The 22,031-nt window shown below is 36.4% G+C and overlaps 1 protein-coding gene across 1 annotated transcript; it reads right to left on the reverse strand.

The window, feature by feature from the left end:
• Positions 1-872: 872 nt before the first annotated feature.
• Hormad1 (HORMA domain containing 1) lies at positions 873-21,363 on the reverse strand. Its single transcript, XM_028789797.1, has 14 exons — positions 21,328-21,363; positions 20,007-20,151; positions 17,948-18,011; positions 17,115-17,151; positions 16,039-16,059; positions 15,627-15,653; positions 12,132-12,199; positions 11,312-11,463; positions 9,883-10,130; positions 8,375-8,441; positions 8,210-8,286; positions 7,042-7,125; positions 2,547-2,618; positions 873-950 (listed from the first exon to the last, which is right to left on the reverse strand). The coding sequence occupies exons 1-14, from the start codon at positions 21,361-21,363 to the stop codon at positions 873-875; spliced, it is 1,176 nt and encodes a 391-aa protein (XP_028645630.1).
• Positions 21,364-22,031: the final 668 nt, after the last annotated feature.

Genomic DNA, 22,031 nt, shown 5'->3' on the forward strand with positions numbered 1-22,031 from the left:
AAATAGCTAAGCTGGGTCTCTCAGCTAAGCAATTGTTCATACTGCCACTCAAAAGTTCTAAAATATGTAAGAAAATACTTACCTAAATTCTCTCAAAATTAATAGCTTTAACTATTAATTATTTTAACTATCAACACTTTCTGCTAATTAAATAACAATTAGAAGCCCTGAAAGACCCTGCACACTGTGTATCTTAATAATGGTAGTAAAATGCCAATCTTTTTATTAGCCATTGCTTTCAATCATTTTTTTGCTCTAAATACACATTTAAAAATTGTATGGCATATGCATCATGTTAATAACACACTATATCAAAATAGCAAACATTATTTTAATAGCACCAATTAAATGGTACAGTTTTAACATAAGCAAAAAGTGAATCCTTACAAAATTTTAATGCCAGAATAAACATTTCAGAAATGGTTTTAGAGGGCCTTAAAACTTAACACATTCTTTTTTTTTTTTTCTTTTTTTGGTTTTTTGAGACAGGGTTTCTCTGTGTAGCCCTGGCTGTCCTGGAACTCACTCTGTAGACCAGGCTGGCTTCGAACTCAGAAATCCACCTGCCTCTGCCTCCCAAGTGCTGGGATTAAAGGAGTGTGCCACCACCACCCGGCAACTTAACACATTCTTAAAAAGCTTTCTTTAAAATGGAAGGCAGGTTGTATTCAGTGGATATGAGCAGAATCAATGACATTTGTATTTAGTCAAAAGTTCCCTTGGATTTATCTCAGGTAAACACAAGTTTCATTAGCTTAATAACTGTGAACTACAAAATAATTTTCAGAGGTACAGAAGGCACACCTTCAACTAATACAGCATGTTAGTTTAAACTACTTGAGAACTGCAAATCTGCATAAGAAAAATAATTTTTAGGTATGTTCCTTCGGTTCACTAACTCTCCTTCTCTTCAGCACTGATTCTTGACTAGAGTCCAAGACGTGAAGGACCTGTTAAAAGAAAACAACTACTTAGAGATTTTTATTTTTTTACAGTTTAAAATAAAAAAAATACTGTGTGTATATGTTTGTTTCTCTGTGTGTGGGTAGAATGCATGAGTACAGGTTCCCTTAGATGCCAGAATGTGGTGCTGGATCCTCTAAAGCTGGAATAGTAGGCAGTTGTGAGCTTTCAGATCAGTGTGCTGGGAGTGAAACTCTAGTCCTCTGTTAGACCAGTAGGTGTTCTTAATAACAATGAGCCATCTCTTCAGCCCCCAATTATGATTTCCTTAATATCCATTTGTGGTGTGTGTGTGTATGACAATACAAGTATGGACACACATATGCAGAATCAATGGATGAATGTATAAATAAAAAAGTGCAATAAATGTTTTGTTTGTTCATTTGTTTGTTTTTAAATGCCAGTTAGTGATATATCTCAGTCAGTAGAATGCTTGTCCAACATATAGGAAGCTCTGAGATCTATCCTCAAAGCTCTTCATAAACTGGGTGTGGTAGTGCATACCTATAATCCCACCATTCAGGAGGTAGAGGAAGGAAGATTGAGAGTTCAGAATCATATTGGGCTTGCTAGAGAGTTCAAAGACAACCTGAGCTACACAGACCTGTTTTTAAATCAAAAGAACAATAATTAACTACCTATAGAATTAAGATTCTTTTAAATATTTCATTGTTTCAAACAGTTTTAGTATTTCAATTATCAGCCAGGCAGTGGTGGAGCATGCCTTTAATCCCAGCACTTGGGAGGCAGAGGCAGGCGGATTTCTGAGTTCGAGGCCAGCCTGGTCTGCAGAGTGAGTTCTAGGACAGCCAGGGCGACACAGAGAAACCCTGTCTAGAAAAACCTTAAAAAAAAAAAGGGTTTCAATTATCTAAATTCTTTTTGTTTTTGGGAATCAAATCCAGGGCTACTACCAACATCCCAAGCCTTCAATTGTCTAACTAATAATATTCAAATCCTAGTAAAATATAAGTACTTTTAAAAAATGAAAAATATCTGATTCTGTAATGTAATTGTCAAATATAAAGCAATTATAGTGTCTAGGTAAGAAGTTTCCTTTCTCCTGAGATACTAGGAGAAAGTATAACTTGAGGAAACCTAGATATGGCAACTTTGTTGTTTCTCTTAGTTTTGGTCTCCAAAGAGTTTTTGTTCAATTATGTAGAATGTCCTGAATATTCTTAGGTCATTTTATCATTCTACTTATATTTTTCCTGATATAGATTTTCATTTTATAAATTTCACTAATAACTGAATTGCTCATGGAATAGGCAGTAGCTACTTACATTTAGAAAGTATATATTTTTTGAGACAGTGTCTCATACTATAGATCAAGCTAGATTGGAAATTACAATATAGGTCAGGATGAACGTGAACTCTTGGTAATTTTTCTGCTTTAGTCACTCAAGAACTAGGATTATAGGAAGGAGCTACACACCCAGAAGCCTCAGATATTTGAATATGTTTTGAGTATCAGAGCTTTGAGGTATGTTCAGGAATATCAAAGTTGTTATCTTAATATACAGTAATGACATTCAGATACTTGCCATTTTATTTAACCCATACAGTATCATTAGACTTACTGTTTTCCCAGATTGACGAAGACTTCTCTTCCGGTTTTCTTTAGAAGTTTGTGCTTGTTGATTTCCATTTGCCTTCACAAAGATAAAAAATTACTATTTCATTATTTTTCAAAGAACAGGCAACAGTTGATTTTTTAGCCTTATGCTACTATATGAAGTTAAAAAGTTATACTGACACATAATTCAGATGCTATATAATTTACCTATTTTATTTTATTTATTTATTTTTTTTGTTTTTCAAGACAGGGTTTCTCTGTGTAGCCTTGGCTGTTCTGGAACTCACTCTGTATGTAGACCAGGCTGGCCTCGAACTCAGAAATCAGCCTGCCTCTGCCTCCCAAGTGCTGGGATTAAAGGCGTGTGCCACCACCGCCCGGCTATAATTTACCTGTTGTAAATATATAGTTTAGTAATTTTAAGTGTATTCAGAGTTTTATAACTTACCACTATACTCAGTATTAGAATACTTTCATCACTCTGGAAGCCCTATAGAAGGCCTATCTTCTTCAACTATCGTTCTCCTATCCACCAATCTCCTGCCATTCCCAATATTTTCTGTTTCAATCACTTTCCAAAATCTGGCACTGTTTCTTTGTATTTTAAGACAGAGTCTCTCTGTCTTCAGGATAGTCCTGGCTGTCCTGAAAATCACAGAGATCTGCCTGACTCTGCCTCCTTAGTACTGGGACTAAAGGCATATATGCCATCACATCCAGCCTCAAATTCTGACTTTCATATGAACAGAATCATGGTATATGGTCTCTGTGGTTTCGCTTTTTTCAATTAGTTGTTGTATGTATATTGATGTTTTATTCATTTTATGGCTGAATAATTTTACTGTATGGTTATAATTTTTTTTGTCCAATTATCTGTTGGTAGACATTTTTTCTTACTTAATTTTTTCCCCTTTTCCTTTTTCTCGCTCTGGTCCCACGTGCTCTGGCTCAAAGGTTTTTATTTTTGCTTATTATATGTAAGTACATTGTAGCTGTCTTCAGTTACCTCATAAGTGGGCGTCAGATCTCATTACAGATGGTTGTGAGCCACCATGTGGTTGCTGGGATTTGAACTCAGGACCCCCGGAAGAGCAGTCAGTGCTCTTAACTGCTGAGCCATCTCATCAGCCCCATATTCTTACTTCTTGATGATAGTGATTAATACCATATACATAGTTATTAAGTATAATGTAGAAAATTATTGTCACTTTACTATTCCCTAAAAAGGACTTTTTTTGCTTTACATTATTTAACGTTATTTAAAATGTTTTTCAAAAAGATTTTTGAGACAGTGTTTTACTATGTAGACACAAACTTGACATGTAGTCCAGGCTGGCTGACCATTTATAATCTTTTTGCTTATGCTTTCTGAGTGCTGAGATTACAGGTGTCTGGCACCATCCTGATACATCTTTTCTTATCCTTAAAATTGCCTTTTCAGCTGGTGGTATGGCTCAGTGTCTTCTATGTGTAAGGTCCTAGATTCCCAATAGGGAATAGCTGAAATTTTTTTAAAATTTAGTTTTAAATTTTTATTCATGTGTACATGTGTATGCCATGTGTGTGCAGGTATCAGACAGTTATGGGTCATCCATGGATGTTGGGAACTGAACTCAGGTCCTCTGGAAGAACAGCAAAGAATTCTTAACCACTGAGTCATCTCTCCAGGGCCTCAAATATCCTCAATATTATTGAGTATTTTTATTTCTTGCACTTCTAAAGCCATAATTATGTCTCAATTTGTAACATCAGAAATACTTTTCCTAAGAGCTGATTTTAAAAGTTTCCAGCCAGGCAGTGGTGGCACATGCCTTTAATCCCAGCACTTGGGAGGCAGAGGTAGGCAGATTTCTGAGTTTGAGGCCAGCCTGGTCTACAGGGTGAGTTCCAGGACAGTCAGGGCTATACAGAGAAACCTTGTCTTGAAAAACAAAACAAAACAAAACAAAACAAAACAAAACAAAACAAAACAAAACAAAACAAAACACCACCAACAAGTTTCCTTATTAGGCCAGCAAAGATAACTCACTGGTTAAAGATTCTTGCCAAGCATGACATCTAGAGTTTGATTTCTAGCACTCACATAATGGAGAGGATTGAATACCATAATTCCTCCCCTAACTTCTACATGCATACCATAGCACATGTGTATCCACACACATACATGTATAAATAAAAGTTTTAAAAATTAAAGATATGCAAAATATTAGTATATCTTCAAACCATTTTATGGGTACATTATTACAAGGAAATGTTTTATAAATAGTTTTATTGACAGGCATAGTGGTGCACACTTTTAATCCTGGTACTAAGGAAACAGAGGCAGGTGGATCTTTATTAGGTTGAAAACAGTCTGGTCTACGTCATAATGGCCTTCAAGGCTACCTAGTGAGATTTTGTTTAAAAGAAAATGAGATTTATTCAATGATGTTTGTTTTGAGACAGGGTCTCACTATGGCAACCAGGATCCCTTTTAAATTGGGGCAATCTTCTGGCCTCATCTTTCTAAGAGGTGGGATTACAGGTATGCAAAACTACACTGGGCTTGAATACTGCATTCTCTTTATATCCTATTGAAAGATAGTCATCCTAGCTGGGCGGTGGTGGCGCATGCCTTTAATCCCAGCACTTGGGAGGCAGAGGCAGGTGGATTTCTGAGTTCGAGGCCAGCCTGGTCTACAGAGTGAGTTCCAGGACAGCCAGGGCTACACAGAGAAACCCTGTCTGAAAAAAACAAAAAAACAAAAAATAAATAAATAAAAAAAATAAAGAAAAAGATAGTCATCCTAAGTTGAAGCTAGCTAGAAAGAACATTTTGCTGTTGGAAGTAATAATTCTTGACATTTTAAATTTGTGTATCTCCTCCCTTCCTTACTCATTTTAGAAGAGTTTTACCCTGTAGCTTATGCTGGCCAGCAATTCAGCATGTAGTCCAAGTTGGCCTTAAACTCATAGCTATCTTCTACATCCACTTCTCAAGTTCTGGGATTAACAGGTGTGCACCACTATACCAAATTTATGTCTTTGTTTCTTGCTTTCATCAGCACACTATCTTGAATATTACCCTTTGCTAGTTGTAATTTCCCACTGAGAATGTGGGGAAGCAAAAGACACATAAACAAGGTAGTATTATCACTGCTATTCCACGAGACGTTTTACAGCTATTCTGGGAGATATTTTACAATCAGCTCCATGGGAGAAATCCTGAGGCATTTGTTAGTTTCCATGCTGTGAATATCCCTAATGTCCAATTTCAAGCTGCCATTATGATTTCATGAATAAGACCTTAGAAAGCTATGTTCTAGCATAGCACTGACAAAGTAAGCTCTTCATTCCCTAACTTTGCATATATTTTATAGAAATTTCTTTTTGACTCCTGAATCTTTAAGAGTAACTTAAAGGTCTAAAATAAAATATGAGCTAGGCATGGAGTAATCGGTTATAGACATGTACACTGAAGGCAGAAATGGAAGGAGCAAGAATTTAAGGCCATCCTCAGCTACATAGTGATGTCAACACCAGTTGGGACACCTGAGAGCTTGAAAAATCAAATATAAACTTCTATTTAGTAAAACTAGTTAAGGAAACAAAAATTTCTTTTTTTGTTTGTTTTTTTTGCTTATTTATTTTATGCAAGATATCTACAAAAGATAATCAATCAATGCCAAGATAATCAATTTCTAAAACAGAGCATTGGGATTTTCTGGTATTCTAGAAAATATCCTTAGGAGTCTAGATAATATTTCTTAGAACTTTATTCAGATCCTTCATTCTAGTGTATCTTGACTAAGATTTCCATTCTTTCCTTTGCACCTCCATGTAATCTATTAAGACTTCTATAATGACCTTATATCACTGTTTCCATCCAGTTACCACATGTTTAGTTAGGACCCAGAACAATGTGATTGTTAGATCTATGTATCTATGTATCTATCTAACTATCTAAATGTATGTGTTCTATCTATCTATCTGTCTGTTTCCCCAGTGCTTACCTGACACACAATAGCTATTTAAGAAATTCTTGAAAATATTGGGTTGGAGAGATGGATCAACTGTTAAAAGCTTTGGCTGCTCCTTCAGAGGATCCAGGTTTAATTCTCAGCACCTACATGGCAGCTCACAACTGACTGTAACTCCATTCCAGAGGATCTAACATCCTCACATAGACATATATCAAGGCAAAATACCAATGCACATAAAAAATCATTAAAAATAAATACTGGAAAATAAAGAACCATAGTGGTGAACGAATTTAAATTCTAGCACTTAGCACTCAGGATGCAGAGGTAGGCAGATCTCTATGAGATCCAGCCTGGCATACATAGTGATTTCCAGAACAGCCAGGGCTAATATAAAGGGGGAAGGGGGGGAAAAGAGGAGAGGGGAAGAGAGGGGAGGGGAGGGGAGGGGAGGGGAGAGGGAAAGACTGTCTCAAAACCAACTCACAACAAACAAAAAAAGAAATACATACATGAAGGGGTAGTTATAAAATTATTTACCATTTTACTCTGAAAGATTTTTCCACTTCTTGTTTTGCTTTCAGATACATCAAGTTCAGACGTTTTACTGACTAACTGTTCAACCTAAAAAGGCATTTCACAAAACTTTATTATATAGCATAGTAAAACTCATAATAAGTGGGGTCTAAAATATTAACCACATAATTTTTAGTTTGTTTTGGACATAGTGGCTTACACTTTTAATCTCAGCACTCAAGTGGCAGTTAAGAAGGATTGCCTTAAATCTGGGGTCAGTCTCATTTAGTGAGTTCAAGGCTAGCTAAGGTTACATAATAGGACCCTCTTTTGACCCCCTCAAACAAACAAACAAACAAAAAATATGTAGGACTTTATTTAGTTCTTAGAGTCTATGAACATTGCCCTTTTTTTTTTTTTTTAAATTTATTTATTGGGGAGAGAAGCACGCACACCATTGTGCATATGTTAGAGATTAGAGGACATTTTGAAGGAATTGGTGTTTTCCTTCCACCACGTGAGTCCTAGGAATCAGACTGAGGTCATCTGGTCTGGTAGCAAGACCTTAGACCTGCTGAGCTATCCCACTAACCCTCTACAAGCATCGTAAGATTTATTACTAAATAAGCTCACAGTGGTATACTAAAGAACTTTGAAATGTATAGTAATTTTAATCTATAAAAATTTATTTAAATACCTACTTTTATTCAATAACACCAACAAAATCTAAGCAATAATAAGTATATAAGCAACCATCTTTAAATAAAAGAGCAGGGGCTAGACAAATGGCTCATTGGTAAAGAGTACTGGTTACTCTTACAGAGGACCAAAGTTCCTTGCACTTACATGGTGGCTCACAACTGGCTGTAACTCTAGTCCTATGGGATCTGATGTTCTCTTCTAGCCTCTATGAGCAACACACACATGCACGCATGCACACATGTGCAAATTACTCAAACACAAAAAATAAACAAATCTAAAAATAATTTAAGGTCTGATGTGATGGTTCACATTTTTAATTCCAACACTTAAGAAGAGACAGAAACATGGCTACAAGTTTGAGGCCAGCTTCCACTACATAATGAATTCTAGGCTAAATACGGGTACATTGCAAGAACCTGTCTCAAACAAATAAGTAAAGTAAAACAAACAAAATGAAATCAAAAGCCAATTGGAATGACCAAGTTTATACCTGACAATGAGAAATTGAAGGACTTTGGCTCTTTTTGAATTGCATAATTTCTTCTTCCTTACAATCTAAATTTGGTTCTATAAAAAATAATAAAAAAGAAGATAAGAAAGTTAAATGGTATTAACTTGAATTAGTAGCTAATAAACATTTTTGTTAGCTTCTTACCTTTGATTTCAGAAGCTCCAGAGTTTTCATTCTGTTCGTTCATTTTAGTTTTAATGTCAAAACTATTCTATAAATATGAAAAATTGAACATATTTTAACAATAAATGAAAACAAGTAGTAATATTAATGAACACATTTGTTTTATGTAAATGGCAAATACAACTATCTTAAGCTTGCTAGAAATACAAATGGTGCTAGAATTACTACCACAAGGCTTTGTTGTTGTTGAGACAGAGTGTTTCTCTGTGTAACAGTTTTGGCTATTCTGAAACTTGCTTTGTAGACCAGGCTGGTCTCACATCTGCACACTTCTGCTCCTAGTGCTGGGATTAAAGGCATGTGCAACCATGCCCAGCCTACAAGGCAATTTATTTATGCAAACAAAATATAAACTCTTTACTTTTTAGGGTTGTTTTAAAGATAATAAAAAAGCATATTTTTGAAAACTATGTGCTTATTCTAAATCTTTAGATCTTATTGTTTGAGAGCATTGAATTAAGTAGGTTTACACAGCTACACATATAACAAAATATGTCAACTCTTCAGAAAGTCCCTGGAGGATGAACTTATGGTATAGTAGAAATAACTGGTTTAAGGTCTAAATTATTGCTCCCTTTGTGGTATGTATAAGAGAAACTCAAATATTTGTATATGCACCTATATAAATGCATGTATGTACATATGTAGGAATTAGAGTGTAGAGGCTGGAGTTTGATGTAGGTTGTTATCTTGTATCATTCTTTGTTTGTTTATGAGACAGGGCCTCACTGTTTCCCTGGCTGGTCTAGAACTCCCTACATAGTCCAGGCTGACCTTCATCTCACAGTTATCTGACTGCCCCTGCCTCCTGCGTGTTGGGATTTAAAGCTGTACACCACCACGACAGACTTACTTATGTATTTTTGAGACAGAGTCCATCATTGATTGATAGACTGAAGCTGAGTGTTTTGGTCAGCAAGTTCCTGGTGTCCTCCTATTTCTAGCCCTGACTCTTCCAGTGTAAAGATTACAGATTTACATAACCATATGCAGTTTTTACATGGGTTCTGAGAAACTGATCACACACATCTTCATGCTTATGCAACAAAAACCTTACCCATAGAACCATTTCTTTCAGCCTGAGACTGAAATATTTTAAAGAATACTACAAAAACCCTAGCTGGTATGGTGGTTCATACCTACTATCCCAACACTCAGGAGGTGAAGGCAGGAGAACTAGGAGCTCAACAGTAGCCTCAGCTACAAAGCAAGTTAACAGCTGGATTAAATCTTTTAAAAACAAGAGCCCATGAGATGAAGCAGCAGGTAGAGTGCTCAAGGAACAGGTCTAGCAATCAGAGTTTGATCCATGGTACAACCAGCCATTTGATCCAGTCTCAAAATAAAGTTCTTCCAACTTAATGATTTACTACAGTAATTTCTAGAAAAATTAAAATCTATCAAAGTCCTCAAAATCAACATTTGCTACTACTGTACTTTATAACTCTTCAAATTATGTTCACACTTACATGATTTTCATCTTCTACATCATCTTTGTCCATTAGAATTTTTTGAAATGGTATTTTTGATTGTTTTGGTGTTAGTATGGCTGAATCAATATTTTCCATTCGTTCCTTCTCAGTGGTCACTTTTAATCTGAAGGTGTGAAAAGGTGTTGGGACTTCTCCCACATTTAAGTATGTAGGGTCCCCATCAAATATTACTCCTTCACAATCACCATCCTTAAAACCTGGTGGTTGGTAACCTGGGGGTGTAACTGCAAAACAGGAAGTACAAACTGTACTATTTATAAAACTGAAGAAGCTGAACTACTCATAAAAACACAACAAGACTGAATTCAGATGGAAGAACCTAAGCTGAAATACAGAGATGCTCCTCCTGTCACAGGCCTCTTCCTTAATTTGAATTCCTTATATTGAAAATATAATGCATACAATAGGAATCTTTCATGTTTTAGGAAATACATATCCTAAATATCCTTTAAAAATGCAAGAAAGTCATGCTAGCCCTTCTTTTTTTAGTACTCTGTAAGTGTAAGGGGCTGGCAGTAACAAGAGCTCTGCTGTGGCCTCTCTGTAATTTTAACAGTTCATATTATATATTTTTTTAATATGGTTGCAACATAATTTACTTACAAATCTTCAAGGAAGATACTCTACTTGTTTATACTTTGTTCCTATGTTAGCTACAGCTATAATGAAAATTCTTATAAATATATAATCGAATATTTGTGTAAGCTATTCTAAGAATATTTTCTAGTTATATAATTTATAAATTACAATATTAAGTTTTGAGGTGAGAAAGACAGCTTCACAGAATGCTTGCCCAGTACACACTAGGCTTTAAGTTCAAGCCTTAGCACCACAGAACCAAAATCTTTGTTGTTTTTTTAACCAATTATGTGGCATTTATTCATTATATATACCTGAAGGAAACATTGACACTTATATTTTCTTTTTCCCATAACAAAATTATGAAGAGTTGATGTAAAATAGTTTTAACATTAAAACACAACTGGATTAGAAATGCATTTTAAATACTTAAATGTAAATATTTGTTTTCCAATGTTTATTTTTATTCATTTTGTGTGTGTGTGTCTATCTGTCTGTCTGTCTGTCTGTCTTTGTCCACATGAATACAGGTGCCTGGGAAGGCCAGAAGAGGATATTGGATCACCCTGGACATGGAGTTACAGGCATGTCTGTTCATCCAACACAATTGTTGCTGAGAACCAAACTCTAGTCCTCTACACAAACATCAAGTGCTCTTAACATGAGTCAGCTCACCAGACCCCAATGTTTCTTTTTCAAATACACATATTAAATGAAGTTTTCTAATTTCAAAGACTCTTTAACAATTTAGAGGTGCCAAAACATTAAAAATAGAAACAAATTTTTGGAATAAAATTAAAACAAGACATACTGCAACAAATAGTACCTTCATCATAGTAAAAAAGTTTCATGGTCAGACAAACATCATTAGGTAATGGTCCTAAATTTTGCATTAGGACATAAATCTTCCGAATGAGGAGAATACTTGCTTTCTTGGTGTCAGCAGATGTTGTACTGGATTGATTGTTTTGATTTTTGCTAGAAAATAAGAAATCAATTTCTTTCATAAGATTTGTGACTTCTAACATTATTTCACATTTTAACAATTTGAGATTATTCTTCCAAAAATAGTTACCAGTTTGAAAATTATCAGAAAATATTTTAATGTCACTATCATAAAAGTTCAGTATCATTACTATCATCATTACTATAAGCTAAATGTTTTACATAAGTAAAATAAATATTCATTTTATACAATGTTTAAAAAAATGATGGGTTTTAAATATATTTCTAACCATTCAAATACCTTTTTTGTAAATAGTATATAATTAGCACATAATCTTGTCTTGTGGCATTCTAAGTCTCTCTCCATTTTGAGATCATGTCTGGGGTTTCAAACCCTGAATGAAGAACATTCCTCCACTAGCTCAGTTGAGTGTAAAACATTGGAAATAAATCACTGGGAGAGGTGATAAAGGAAGGGAGCACCAAGCTAGGCTGCCAGATGAGCCAAATTAACACTGGGGATGAACAATGTTTGACAGATGTCACAGATACATCAACCTCATATTCCAATACTCCATTTTGTGAAGTCAAATTGCTAACTGGGAGTTTGAGAAATTTCAGAAATAACCTTGAAGTCTAGCTAAATAGCATTAATAATAAGAGGCAATTGGTAATATAAAACAAAAAGTATAAAACAATACCTTATAAAGTCCATGATTGGTCCATTTTTGGTGTACTTGAATTTAAACTGGTAACATTCTGAAATTGTCTTAAATAGAAAACATTGCAGTTATGTAACTGATGCATAGTTCTGACTGCCAAATGTACATATTGCTTTCAAACATTCAGTTAGTAGTTTTCTCCAATATGTTAATTTCCTATTGGTCCATTGGTGTTTCAAGTGCTCATAGTTAATGCTGATGGTCTGGAATTTGGTACTTCAATTGTGGAGAGAGAGTCCCTGATTCACTGAAATGACTGTAATAGACACTAAATGGGAGAAGTACGTCAGGCAAGTGGGGAAGGAACCACACCTCAGAAGAGTGGGTTAGGAAAGGCTGTGGTTTGAACTGCCTGAAATGTTTATGTATTGGAAACTTAAATCCCTAGTGCAACAGTTTTAGGAATGGTTTTTTCCTTTCCTGGTAGTGAAGAATTATGACTGTTTTCACTGAAGTCACAATTTTTTTTTTTAAGTCAACTCTTGATGACACTGATTTTTCACAGTATCTGGGATGCTTTTTTTAGCAGAAAAGCAGGAATTGTGATCTTAAAGAAGTAATTACGCCAGGCAGTGGTGGCGCACGCCTTTAATCCCAGCACTTGGGAGGCAGAGGCAGGTGGATTTCTGAGTTAAGAGTTCGAGGCCAGCCTGGTCTACAGAGTGAGTTCCAGGACAGCCAGGGCTACACAGAGAAACCCTGTCTCGAAAAACCTAAAAAAAAAAAAAAAGAATAAGTAATTACATTAAGATAGTGACTCTCGACTTTCCTAATGCTGCTACCCTTTAATACAGCTCCTCCTGTTGTGGTGATCAGAAACCATAAATTTATTTTAATTGTTACTTTATAACTGTATTTTTGCTACTGTTAGGGATTTTAATATAAGTATCTGTTTCTTCTTCCAACAGATATTTATATTAAAATTGGAACAGATATTCCAAATATTTGAATTTTCCAAAATATCTGTTTGACCCCAGTCAAAGGGTAGTTTGACACCCCTACTCCCCACCCCCTGCCAAAGGGGGTCAAGATTCACAGGTTGAGAATCACTGGGTTAAGGTGATCTTGCCCTCATGAGTTAATTCAGTTATCACACAAGTGGGTCAAATATGGTGTGAGTGTTTTCCTTATAAAAAATATTTTTGTGTATGTCTCTCTTCCACTGAATGTGTGTGTGCAATGAGAGAGAGGGAAGAGGAGGAGGAGGAGGGGGAAGGGGAGAGGGAGACGGAGAAGGTGGTGGAAGGCCATTACTAAATTTTGTTTACCCTTAGATGTTCAACTTCCAAACCTTTGCAGTTAGAAGAAATAAATTTGTAACCTTAGATCCTAGCCTCCAGAATCATAAAATAAAATAAACTTTTATTTGTATAAATTACCAGGTGTAATAGAAAAGAAAGTTAAGATAATTACTAAGAATAAGATTTTTTGTTATTATTTTCATCATTATTATTTTGTCATGAGTCTAGGTTTGCTTAAAACTCACTGTGTAGCCAGCTAAGTATTGACCTTGAACTCTAGTTCCTCTTGGCTCCACTTCCAAAGAGCAATGATAAGAGTCAAGTACCACCATATCCAGCAAGAACAGATTAAAAAAAAAAACTTTAAAGACAGGGTCTTACTATGTAGCCCTGACTAGCCTGGAAGTGATTAGTAGACCAGGCTAGCTTTGAACTCACAGAGATATGACTCCCTCTGCCTCCTGAGTGCTGGGATCAAAAGTATGAGGACTGTGCTGCCAAATCCAGGAGGTTTTAGTTTTAAATTCTGGCTATACTATAAGCACATGCAAGCCATTTAAGCTTTCTAGTTTACTAAGGGCTTTGTACAGGTTAGACAAGCTTTCTACCAACTGAGCCCTGATCAGTTCAAATATGCTTCCAGGACTAAGTCAAACATTACATTTTAATGGTCAAAATCCCCACACGGTGAGCTGGTTTTCTTAGTTTAAATTCTGGTTTTGTCTCATCTGCCATACAACCTTAGGTAAAAAACCCTGAATCCAGAAAAATGGCTTAGCTGGTAAAAGGCTTGGTATACAAGCATGAGTGACAGAATCCAAATTTCAAGAACCCATATAAAGACTGCTGAATATGGTTACATGCATTGGTAATCACACTCTGAGGGAACAGGACAGGAGGACTACTAGGGCTTTCTGGCTAACAGCCTAGCTTCCAGTTCACTGAAAGAACCTATCTCAAAAGAAGGAGAGTGATAAAGCAGGACACCCAATTTGTATACACTACCTTTGTATAATGTACCACAGATAAATAAACAAAAACAAAAAACCACACATTCCTAATCTGTAAAGGGTAATAATTCTAATTAGGTTATGATGAATAAATGAAGGTCAATACCAATAAAGCCCAAAGAATAAAGCCTGTTATAGAATAAGTACACAAATTCTTCCAAAGGCTAGGGAATATGGTTTGTGGTAGAGAGCTTGCCTATCATGTTCTAGGCCCTAGGTTCAACCCCTAGTAAAACAATAAAATAAAAATACAGAAACCCCCAAAATTCAGAGTGGTAGCCCACACCTGTAGCCCCAGGAGGTGGAAGCAGGAGTAGTTCTGTGAGTTTAAGGGCAGCCTAGGCTTCATACTGGGTTTCAAGGCTAAGTCTGTGCTAAGAAAGTAGTCTCTGTCTTTGATAAAGACGGGGAAGGTGGAAGTAGGTGTTGGTGGCACTCCAGAGGCAGAGGCAGAGAACAAGGAGAAGGCAGACAGATCTCTGTGAGTTTAAGGCCAGCCTGTTTTACAGGGCTAGTTCTAGGACAGCTAGGGCTATATGGGAAAATTCTGTCTTTAAAAAAAAAAAAAAGAGGAAGGTGCTGAGTTTGAGTTTGTAGCTCAATGGTAGAGGGTTTGCCTAGAATACAGGAAACCAGGCTCAGTAGTACCAATCTGTAAACACCAGGACAAAGGCAGCGGGTGTAAGGATCAGAAATTCAAGGTCATCTTCAGTTACATAGCAAGTTTGAGGCTATCCTAGCTTACATAGGTTGATCTTGTCTCATCATAAAAAGAATACTGTATGGAGTCAGATGTCAGGCAACATAGGTTATTTCTAATAGTTTATTAGACTTGCAGGCTAAAATCAGTCACAAAGATCTCTTATAGTAAGTATATTTATCTTTTAAAATATAACAACACTAAACAAGCCTCGCCTCAGAAGTTTTACAAGGTTCATATGTGAAAAAAATATGAAAGTGTAAAATATAAAACATGCCAGACAGTGGTGGCACACACCTTTGATCTCAGCAATGGGAGGTAGAGGTAGACAAATCTCTGTGAATTCAAGGCCAACCTGGTCTACAGAGCTAGTACCAGGACAGGCAGGATATGTGAGAAATCCTGTCTTGAAAAACAAAACAAAACAAAACAACTCCCACAAAAGTATAAACCATCAAATGAGTTTATGTTTAGATAATTAGAAGCATTACATTTTTAACATTTCTAACTCATGCACACTTACCTGAGGATCTTCTGGATTGGTGTATACCTATGAAAAAATGAATTACAATTACTTTGGACAAAATTGTACATTAAAGTATTAGGTTGATTCAATGAAACAAAACAAAAATCAAAATGATCTTTCCAATAAAGTTTACTTCTTTTTCCCCACAAGATACATCAGCTGATTGAATAAAAGTGAAAATTTAACAGTGTTAAAAAATACAAGGGCTGGAGAGATGGCTCAGTGGTTAAGAGCACTGACTGTTCTTCCAGAGGTTCTGAGTTCAATTCCCAGAAATCACATGGTGGCTCACAACCATCTGCAATGGGGTCTCATGCCCTCTTCTGGTGTGTCTAAAGAGAGCAATAATGAATAAATAAATCTTGAAAAAATAAAGAATTTTAAAAAGAAAAAAAATACAAGTACTTACAGCTAGAATGATCATCCTTAGCTGAAATACAACAGAAAACAAAAATCTTAATTGTATTCTATAAAATGCATTTTCATGATGGATAATAATTCTTTGTATTAGTTCAGAGGCTTAGGAGTATAACTCAGTAGTAGAGTATCCACTTATCACTAAAGAATCTTTATACTATCTTTTTTGGTTTTTTTTTGCTTTTTGTTTTTTTTGGAATGGGGTGAGGGGACGGTGCTTTTCAAATTCTCACTAAGTAGACTTGGCATCCTAGAACTTGCTATGTAGTCCAGCTTGGCCTTCAACTTAAAGAGATTCACTTGCTTTTACCTACTGTGTGCTGGAGTTAAAGGCCTATATCAGTATACCCAGCACTCAACATTTACTTCTAAAAACAAGTAACCATTGTGGAAAATACATTTTATGTCTATTCTCTTAATTTCTTTTCACTTGGCTTTCTGATGGCTGAAATTCATGTCAGTATTTTATTTCTCTGATTCAAATACAATAATTCAAATACAATACAAATACAATACAATAATAATGCCAGTTACAAGGCACACACTTTAATCCCAGCACTCAAGAGAAAGAGGCTTGAGGCCAGCCTGGTTTATACAGTGAGTTCCAGGCTGTCAGACCTATGAAGTGAGACCCTGGCTCAAAAAAGAAATAAATAGGGCTGGAGAGATGGCTCAGTGGTTAAGAGTATTGACTACTTTTCCAGAAGTCCTGAGTTCAACACCCAGCAACTACATGCTGGCTGACAACCATCTGTAATGGGATTTGACTCCCTCTTCTGGTGTGTCTGGACAGTGTAGTCATATACATAAAATAAATAAGTCTTTTTAAAAAACAAAAGAATAGCTGGGCAGTGGTGGCGCACGCCTTTAATCCCAGCACTTGGGATGCAGAGACAGGTGGATTTCTGAGTTCGAGGCCAGACTGGTCTACAGAGTGAGTTCCAGTGCTACACAGAGAAACCCTGTCTCGAGACTATTCTATATGAAGTTAGTGTAAATTCCTGTCTTACTACATGGTAACTCCTGTTTTATCTATAGGGAAGGGAAGAAAAGATGTGAACGACTTACATATTTCTTCTGTAAAGCATCATAGCATCCTAGCATCCTAAAAAAAAGCCAGACATATTCTTTTATATTTAATACATTTTCAGAAAATAGTTCTTTTCATAAATTTCTATATTTACCTTTAGAAAATAAAACTAATAACTAATTAAAGCATCTTTCTTATTAACTACCTTAAAACTAAACAAAATAAAACAAACAGGCTGGAGAGATGATTACTTACTGCTCTCATAGAGGCCTTGGGTTTTTGTCACAGCACCCACAAGACAGCTCACAACTGCTTATAACTACAGTCGTGGGGTCTTATACTTTCCTCTGCTCTTCTTGGGGATCTGCACACACAGGGTATACTTACATGCACTAAGGCAATACACTTAAACAATTTTATAAAACTTTAAAAAAGAAAAACCATCCAGGAAGTGGTGGTGTAAGGCTTTAATCCCCTGCACTCAGGAGGCAGAGGCAGGCAGATCTCTGTGAGTTCAAGGTCAACCTGGTCTACAGAGTGAGTTTCAGGACAGCCAGGGCTACACAGTGAAACCTTGTCTCAAATATATATAAAAACAATAACAATGAGGTAGAAATATGGAGATGGGAGGACAGAAGGAAAACTATAAAATATTTGACTGCTACTTGTAGAGTTATAATAATAATGAATCCTATTTACATGGAGCGTGAAATTAAAAAAATAATACATAAATCCAAAGACCTAAAAACGTGGTGCCCAGAGCTAAAGAGTTAATCACTAAAATCTGGTTATATACTAAAAAGTATTCAACATATAAAAGGTATGATTAGAAAAATAGTAATTTTCTGCCTTTAGGTATTCTTTTACTTACCACTTCACTAGCTGTGAAGAACCTGGACAGTTTTTATCTTCTTTCAGAATTTTGACACAGAGATCTTAATGAAAAATGAAATAACTATATAAGTACTTATAACTAATTGATTTAATTAATTAATGATATTTTTTCGCTTTGTGTTCTATGTGCATGTGTGTGGGTACATCACATGTGTGGCAGCCAGAGACTTTTGGGAGCTGGTCCTCCCGTTCTACCATGTGGGTTGTGGGGAGTTAACTCAGATCATCAGGTTTGATTGCAAGTGCCTATAACAGCTGAGCTATCTTGTCAGCTTCAATAGTAAATTTTATTTTAAATTTTATCTATGAATTATAGGTCTATTATTTTTGAGACAGAGACTCACTATGTAGACCAGGTTGGTCTTGAACTCATAATTCCCTTGCCTTACTTTTTTTTGTTTGTTTTTGGTTTTTTTTTTCGAGACAGGGTTTCTCTGTGTAGCCCTGGCTGTCTTGGAACTCCTTCTGTAGATCAGGCTGGCCTCGAACTCAGAAATCTGCCTGCCTCTGCCTCCCAAGTGCTGGGATTAAAGGCGTTCGCCACCACCGCCGGGCTCCCTTGCCTTAACTTATCTAGCATTGGGATCACACAAGTGTGCACCACCCGCCCAGCTCACTAAAGGCGCATTATTATTAGTGGCAGCTTCCAATCCTATTTACGTGGAGCATGAAATTAAAAAATTAATACATAAATCCAAAGACCTAAAAACATGGTGCCCAGGGCTAAGAAGGGTTAATCAATAAAATAAAAATTGGTACTCTTTACAAATGCCATCATAATGAGTAAGAATTTAAAGTGATGAGTAGGAATTTTCCTATTTCTGTGGCTTAGTTGGTAAGTGCTTGCCTAACATTCACAAAGTCCTAGGCTGAATCCTGAGCATCAAGTAAACTGGGTGTACTGGTACATGCCTATAATCTCAGCCTCAGAAGAGAGGCAACGGGAACCCAAGAGTTTGAGACCAGCCTCAGCTATATAACCAGTGCAAGGTCAGACTGGACTACTTAATACTTTGTCTGAAAAAAAGGGGGTGGGCAGAATAGTGCACAGCATTAAGAGTACCGTCTAATCTCCCAGAGGACCTAAGTTAGAATTCCAGCACTCAGGTGGCAGTTCACAGAAACTCTGGTTCCAGATCTCATGCCTTTTCTGGTCTCCAAGAGCACCAGGCACACACAAGGTATACATACATACATGGAGGTAAAACAACCAAATAAAATAAATAAAATAAAATTTAAGAAAATTTGGGCCGGGTGGTAGTGGCGCACGCCTTTAATCCCAGCACTTGGGAGGCAGAGGCAGGCAGATTTCTGAGTTCGAGAATTCGAGGCTAGCCTGGTCTACAGAGTGAGTTCCAGGACAGCCAGGGCTACACAGAGAAACCCTGTCTCGAAAAACCAAAAAAAAAAAAAAAATTTGAATATAATATTTTTCAATTCAATAATTTTCTGACAGTCTTAGAATCTTTGCTATGAATTCTTATTCTACTGAAATATTTTGTAACTAGATCAAAAGTTGACTCTCAGATAAGGACTCTGCAGAGGAACAACATGTAACACATTGAAAAGGACTGAGAGGCTGGAAAGATGGCTCAGCAGTTAAGAGCACTGACTGCTCTTCCATTGCTGAGTTCAATTCCCAGAAACCACATGGTGGCTTACAACCATCTGTAATGGGATCTGATGCCCTCTACTGGTGCTGTCTGAATACAGCTACAGTGTACTCATACATAAAATAAATAAATCTTTTTTTTTAAAAGGACTGAGAGCATCACTGTGTCTCAGATTCTTTAGTTCATAAAGAAGTAATAGCTATTTTAAAAGGCTTTATTATGTTTGCTAGTTTGATACAAGTTAGTTCTTCAAAAGAAGGCAACCTCAATTGAAAAAATGACTCCATAAGATCCCACTGAATCATTGAACTATATATACTTTGGTGACTTATCAGGTTATGTGAATTACATCAATAAAACTACTATCAAAAATCCAATTCTCTAAGCAAAAAAACAAAGAAGGTCCTAAATATTGTAAATTACCATCCAGATATCTTGTCCCATAAGCACGTTCTGGAAATATTCCTCTCAAATAGGTGATGCAGGATACTGAAACAGCTAGGAGTCTCTTCACAAACATTAAAGACTGATGCTCAGTTGATATCTTATTGGGAAATACCAATGCACTCTAAAATTCAAGGGAAATTAAAACACTTTATTGACATTGAAAACAAAGCTTCCATGAGCTTAAAAGCAGAGTCTAGTTTTGCATAAGCACAGTACTTTCCTAAATAATTCTCCAAAATTATCATCCTCAGAAAGTCACTGCAAATTATAAGATGCCAGGGTGTGTTCAGGGTTAACAGGCAAAGAGTAAAGCAAAATGTGTTTAATAGTCTTAAGAATCCTTGAGATTTCAGGGCATGGTGGTGCAGGCCTTTATTCTCAGCACTTAGGAGGCAGAGTCAGTTGGATCTATGTGAGTTTGAGGCCAGCCTGGTCTACAGAACAAGTACCAGGACAGCCAGGGCTACTTGGAGAAAGCCTGTCTCAAAAAACAAATATACAGAAAACCAAGAGAAAGAAACGCACTTGGGGTCTAGTCAGCAGTCAAGAGCATTGCCTGTTCTTGAGGACTCAGGTTTCATTCCTGGCACCTATACAGTGGCTAACAGAATTTTACTTTAGTTTCAGGGGATCTGACAGCACTATTCCCATAGTACACAGACATACATGCAAGCAAACCACCAGTACAAAATAAATAGGAAAAAAAGTAGCACTTTGAGCCATTGGTGGCAGCAAATGCTTGTAATCTCAACACTCAGAAAGCAGAGGCAGGTGGATCTTTGTGAGCTAGGCTAGAGTTCCAGGCCAGCCATGGCTTCAGAGTGAGATGCTATCTAAAATAATAATAATAATAATAATAACAACAATAATAATAAAGAGGAAAAACACAGTCTCTTAGATAGGATTTCCTCTCCTTAGTGGCACATTTCTAAGTATTCACTCTCTTCATGAACAGCAGCTAAACACCATTATTAGGAAAAGAACCCCCTAAAACAAAACACAAGTACAGAGTACATACACAGATGGCTGAGTGAAAGCAAGCAGGACTCAACCTTACTTGCACATTACAACTATCACATTTGGCTGGTGAGAGCTGCAACAAAGGAGATGTCACTGAATGAACAACTTATGGTAATATACTAAATGTCCAAAAGAATTCTATGTTACTTCTTTCCTTAAAGAATGTCCTAATTAAAGTATCAAAATACTTTACTCTTTTAAATAATAAAATATTTACAACTTCAAGAAACAAGAAATTCAGCTAAATTAATACATATTAAGTCATAAGAAATCATACCATGGTAGCTGTCCTCCGCAACTGCATAGTGGCCATCTTCAAAGAAATATTTCCTTCAAACATGTAACACAAATATAAATTTTGATTTCAGATTTAATTTTTATCTCTAAAATTCTACCTTATTACATATGGTATTATTATCTTAATAAATTTCAGAATTTTACTTAACATGCAATCTTTAAAAAGTCAATGTAGCCGGACAGTGGTGTTACATGCCTTTAATCCCTGTACTTGGGAGGCAGAAGCAGGTGGATCTCTGAGTTCAAAGCCAGCCTGGTCTACAGAGGGAGTGCTAGGAGAGCAAGAGCTACACAGAGAAAGTCTGTCTCAAAAAACAAAACAAAACAAAAAAGTGTCAATGTATTGCTCCAGGATGTAGTACATGCCTGTAATCCTAACATTTGGGAGGCTGAGGCAGGAGGATCAGTATTTCAAGTTTATCCTTGGCTGCTTAGCAAGTTGTAGTCCAGGCAAAACTGCCTGAGACCCTTTTTGTTTGTTTGGTTGTGTTTTTTTTGGGGGGGGGGAGGGGGATGCCTGATAATTAAAAAAAAAATCAAAAATAGTCGACTCAGTTGACTCCATTAGGCTCAGTATGCACTGCTGCTCTGAAACTATAAAATGGCAAAGCCAGGAGGTCACACACGGTTGAGCTGGTAAAGGAGCGTGCCTCCAGGCAGATGATCTTAGTCGGTAGGACCAAC

The sequence above is a fragment of the Grammomys surdaster genome, unplaced genomic scaffold, assembly GCF_004785775.1.
Source record: "Grammomys surdaster isolate TR1022 unplaced genomic scaffold, NIH_TR_1.0 125849, whole genome shotgun sequence".
Classification (NCBI taxonomy): Eukaryota; Metazoa; Chordata; class Mammalia; order Rodentia; family Muridae; genus Grammomys; species Grammomys surdaster.